General features: G+C 49.2%; 2 protein-coding genes across 2 annotated transcripts; one reads left to right on the plus strand and one right to left on the minus strand.

Moving 5' to 3' along the window:
• Positions 1 to 965: 965 nt before the first annotated feature.
• On the plus strand, positions 966 to 1136 carry CTAM01_17176 (uncharacterized protein; the record flags this gene model as incomplete). The annotated part of the gene is made up of 1 exon (XM_060533165.1): positions 966 to 1136. One exon carries the CDS (start codon positions 966 to 968, stop codon positions 1134 to 1136), a length of 171 nt encoding a protein of 56 aa, XP_060372256.1.
• Positions 1137 to 2177: 1041 nt separating this feature from the next.
• Positions 2178 to 3364, minus strand: CTAM01_17177 (uncharacterized protein; the record flags this gene model as incomplete). The annotated part of the gene is made up of 4 exons (XM_060533166.1): positions 2178 to 2236; positions 2322 to 2697; positions 2850 to 3119; positions 3314 to 3364. The coding sequence occupies 4 exons, from the start codon at positions 3362 to 3364 to the stop codon at positions 2178 to 2180; spliced, it is 756 nt and encodes a 251-aa protein (XP_060372257.1).
• Between the last annotated feature and the right edge of the window lie 58 nt (positions 3365 to 3422).

Below are 3422 nucleotides of genomic sequence, written 5' to 3' on the forward strand. Positions count from 1 at the left end.
ATCGTAAGTCCCAGACGGAGCCCTCTGCTAATTCCGTAATGATCACAGCAACGGACTACATCTAGCATGAAGTCTACTTGGCCTTGGGTTGTTGCCTCTACGAATCCGACGAGGCAGAACGGCGGCAAAATTGTTTAAACTATATGTACGAACGAGTATCGATAGCCGGATACAGAATCAACCCCCGCCCTATAGCGACAGGACACGTATATTAAGGCATTTCGATCAAACCTGACCATCGCTGTTTGTCGAATGGTCCCAGCTGACTAAGCAAATGTGCCAAGGCACGATCGTGTTTACGGTGCTTTACTTACTAATCACTAGCGTCTCAATTTTGCTCGTGTCTACAGTAGAGTATACCAACCTTAACAAATGCTTCATCATATACCGTAATGAGGCTTTAGCAAAAATACATCTACCAAACGACAATGGAACCTAAAAGCATCTGAATTAGGGACTAGATACCAATAGAGCGGAGGGACGTGCTCTTCCAAGGCGCTTTGCATTCTTAAGCCTGCTTTACCAAGCATAAAAAATCCAATGGAAATGACGCTGGTGGCACACTGTACATTGGCCCCTTACTATGCTGCAAGGTGCCGTAGGAGGCCGACCTCACGGGCCCAATTTCAAAGCCAGATGACGCCAGCGAAGTAGACATTTGGGGTACCGACTCTTGGCATCCAAAACAGCAACGCCTAAATCTGGGCGGCGACCATTCGTTTCACGCTGCCATCCTCAGATCTTTCACATACGATGTCCATCCTCACCACACCTGGCTCACAACTCTAGCTGCATCGTTATCGCGCACAGTGTAGTTTTCATCCAGCAGACCACAGTCTTTTCTGCCCACAGATCCGGGTTACCATCAGATGGGGAAGAACGAACACCCACGGAAAGGAGAGACGGGGAAACCCCACCCGGATCCCACTTCCCCCGGGTGTGACGCGTGGATATGGGAGACCGTGATGGACAGCCGGGTGATTCACTGTGTCAAGCATCCTGTGGAGCCATCGGACTCCATGGTATCCAGCGCAGCAGATTCCGAGCTGGTTTGTAGCTATAATTGGAAAGCTAGCCAGGATCTGAAGATTCAAATACCCAGTGGGCCTCAAGTACCTAGGGACAATACTATATGACTAACTATTAGTAGGCTTTGCAGCGGTCTTGCAGGAGGTTTCCTTACCGATTACGGTGCCTAGAGACCAGGCTACCCGCTCAATAAATGAAAGCACGGCGCGTATTCCTGAATATTCCTTTAAGCCGCTATTTCGCGCTATAGTATTAATAAACCCGTTATTCCGCGTTAACGGAGTCGATATCTTGGTAAATTAAAATAGTCTTAGGAAGCTTCTCAACTTTTACTAAGGGCGGTAATAAGATAGTTTTTAAATTAATTTATACTTAGTTTACTATACCTTAATTATTAAGCGTTACGAGAAGACCTTTAGTAAGCTAATTAGTAGTTTACAGAATTCTAGGTAGGGTAGGAATTTTAAGCGTACCCTTACTCAATACCTACTTAGGTTAGAAGATAGTACGGCGTATTACCGGGCTCTTTAATATTAGCTAGGAGATCTTACGTATATTATGCGATTTGAGGTAGATGCATGCTACCAGCGGAAGGTCGAGGAGGGTGGTACTTCATAATCGTTGGTATGCGCAATGAATCGATTGCAGACCGATAATAGCCAAGAAAGAAATGCTTCTGCCAGCCAGCAGCCAACACAACGAGTGCCGATGGCTCAAGCGAATGCCGCAGAAATTAAGACAGTAGCCAGACGCAAGAGTCCGGGGGTATATATGCCATAGCTTTGGTTCGGTAGAACGCCCTGGCTTATCCTCGGACAGTATATAAATAGAACTTTTGAAAAGCTAAGAATCACCGACACGGTAGCTCAATTTGTAGGTTAGGAGGAAACGCACTAACTCGAACTTCGTAAGTTAGCTGCGGTTTTAGTATAACTACGCGAGGCCGTCTGAGAGAACAGAGGTAAGTTTTGTATTGCGATCTATGAGAAAGCTATAGAGACGTTAAATATTAAAGTATACCCTTCATGTGTTACGAAAGAGGCTGTTCCGGAAAAGTTGAAGGGCGAGCTCTGGAGTTGACAGGGAGCGGTTTGGAAGACAGCGGTTCACTTACACCTTCAGGAATTTATAAGCCATCTACCTGCATTCTAGGAAGTGATGTCGAGCCTTGCCAGTACTCGCCCAAAGATCCACGCTTGTATTTCAGCTGTTTGCGGGAGGGGGCGTTTCGTACCGTACAATTGTGCTGAGTTGCTCATGCTATGGGGGATGGCGGCATCCATGCCTCTCACCTGGTACGCCGAGAGCAATCAAACCAAAGGTCAAGTATTGAGCAACTGCCGTACGGAGGTCGGCATGCTTGAAGTGGGCTTCCACCTCCGCAGAAGGCTCCGCCAAATGAAAGGAAAGCGTCTCGGACTCGCGCCAGTCAAGCCTCACGAACACGATCGCCTCACCCGTCGTCAATAGACCGTGCTCGAGCAAGCCTTCGATCATTAGTGACAGGTCTGCATGTGATGGGGCTGCGGTGAGCCTCTCCGCGTGATACTGAAACCGCGCGTCTGGGTCAATTGATGTTGATATTGTCTTCCGGTCTACCACTTCCTCGTGTGTATTCATTGAGCACAGGTGCTGCGCAGGTGCTGCGCAGGAAGTTGACGCAGTGATCTATACTCGGGAATATAGAGCATCGAAGAGCTGCTCGAGTCGTCATCGTCTTCGATACGGCAGACGCAAATCTAACGGCCCGTAACTATTGGAGATCGACATGTCATTGTGCGTTGTGGAGGGAGGTGTCGATGGGATTTGCGTTCGACGACCTCCGCCGCTGCGTCGCAGAGCGCATGCGGGTGGTTCTCGAAGACAAGTCCGTTGACTAAATCGACCGCACTTTGGACTTCTTTTGCCTTCTTGAGCTCATCCATGATTGTTTTGACGAGGCCCTCGACGGCTTTCTCGTCAGTGGTCTTGCGCTTCGCGATCCTGCTTTCTCGGCCGGACAGGAACGATGTGCTTCCGAAACAGCGTCGGTTGGCGAGGGAGTATAGTAGGGGGTGCCGAAGGCGATGCTTAGTTGGCGCGAAGTCGAGCTATGGGCGGAGACTGGCGAGACACAACCTGTTCCGCGGATTTGTGATGGAGCCGTTAGAAGTCAGTCTACGGTCTGTTTCGACGGTGAATTTGGCAGAAGCCAGGGAATGATAGGCAGGGATGTGTTCGTTGAGTGAAGTAGGCTGGGTTCGTTGCTCTGCCGCCTCAGCGTGTCCTTGTTCTCTGTCAGCACGTTCTTCCGCAGAAACTTGGCCAAATCCTCGGCATCTCTTGTTCGGCTCATGATGTCCTTGGTTGGTGTGGTTGATAAGGTGTGCATTCAGTCTTTCGAAGGCTGGAAA

This window comes from Colletotrichum tamarilloi, assembly GCF_030869305.1.
Source record: "Colletotrichum tamarilloi strain Tom-12 chromosome Unknown Scaffold_389.1, whole genome shotgun sequence".
Taxonomy (NCBI): domain Eukaryota; kingdom Fungi; phylum Ascomycota; class Sordariomycetes; order Glomerellales; family Glomerellaceae; genus Colletotrichum; species Colletotrichum tamarilloi.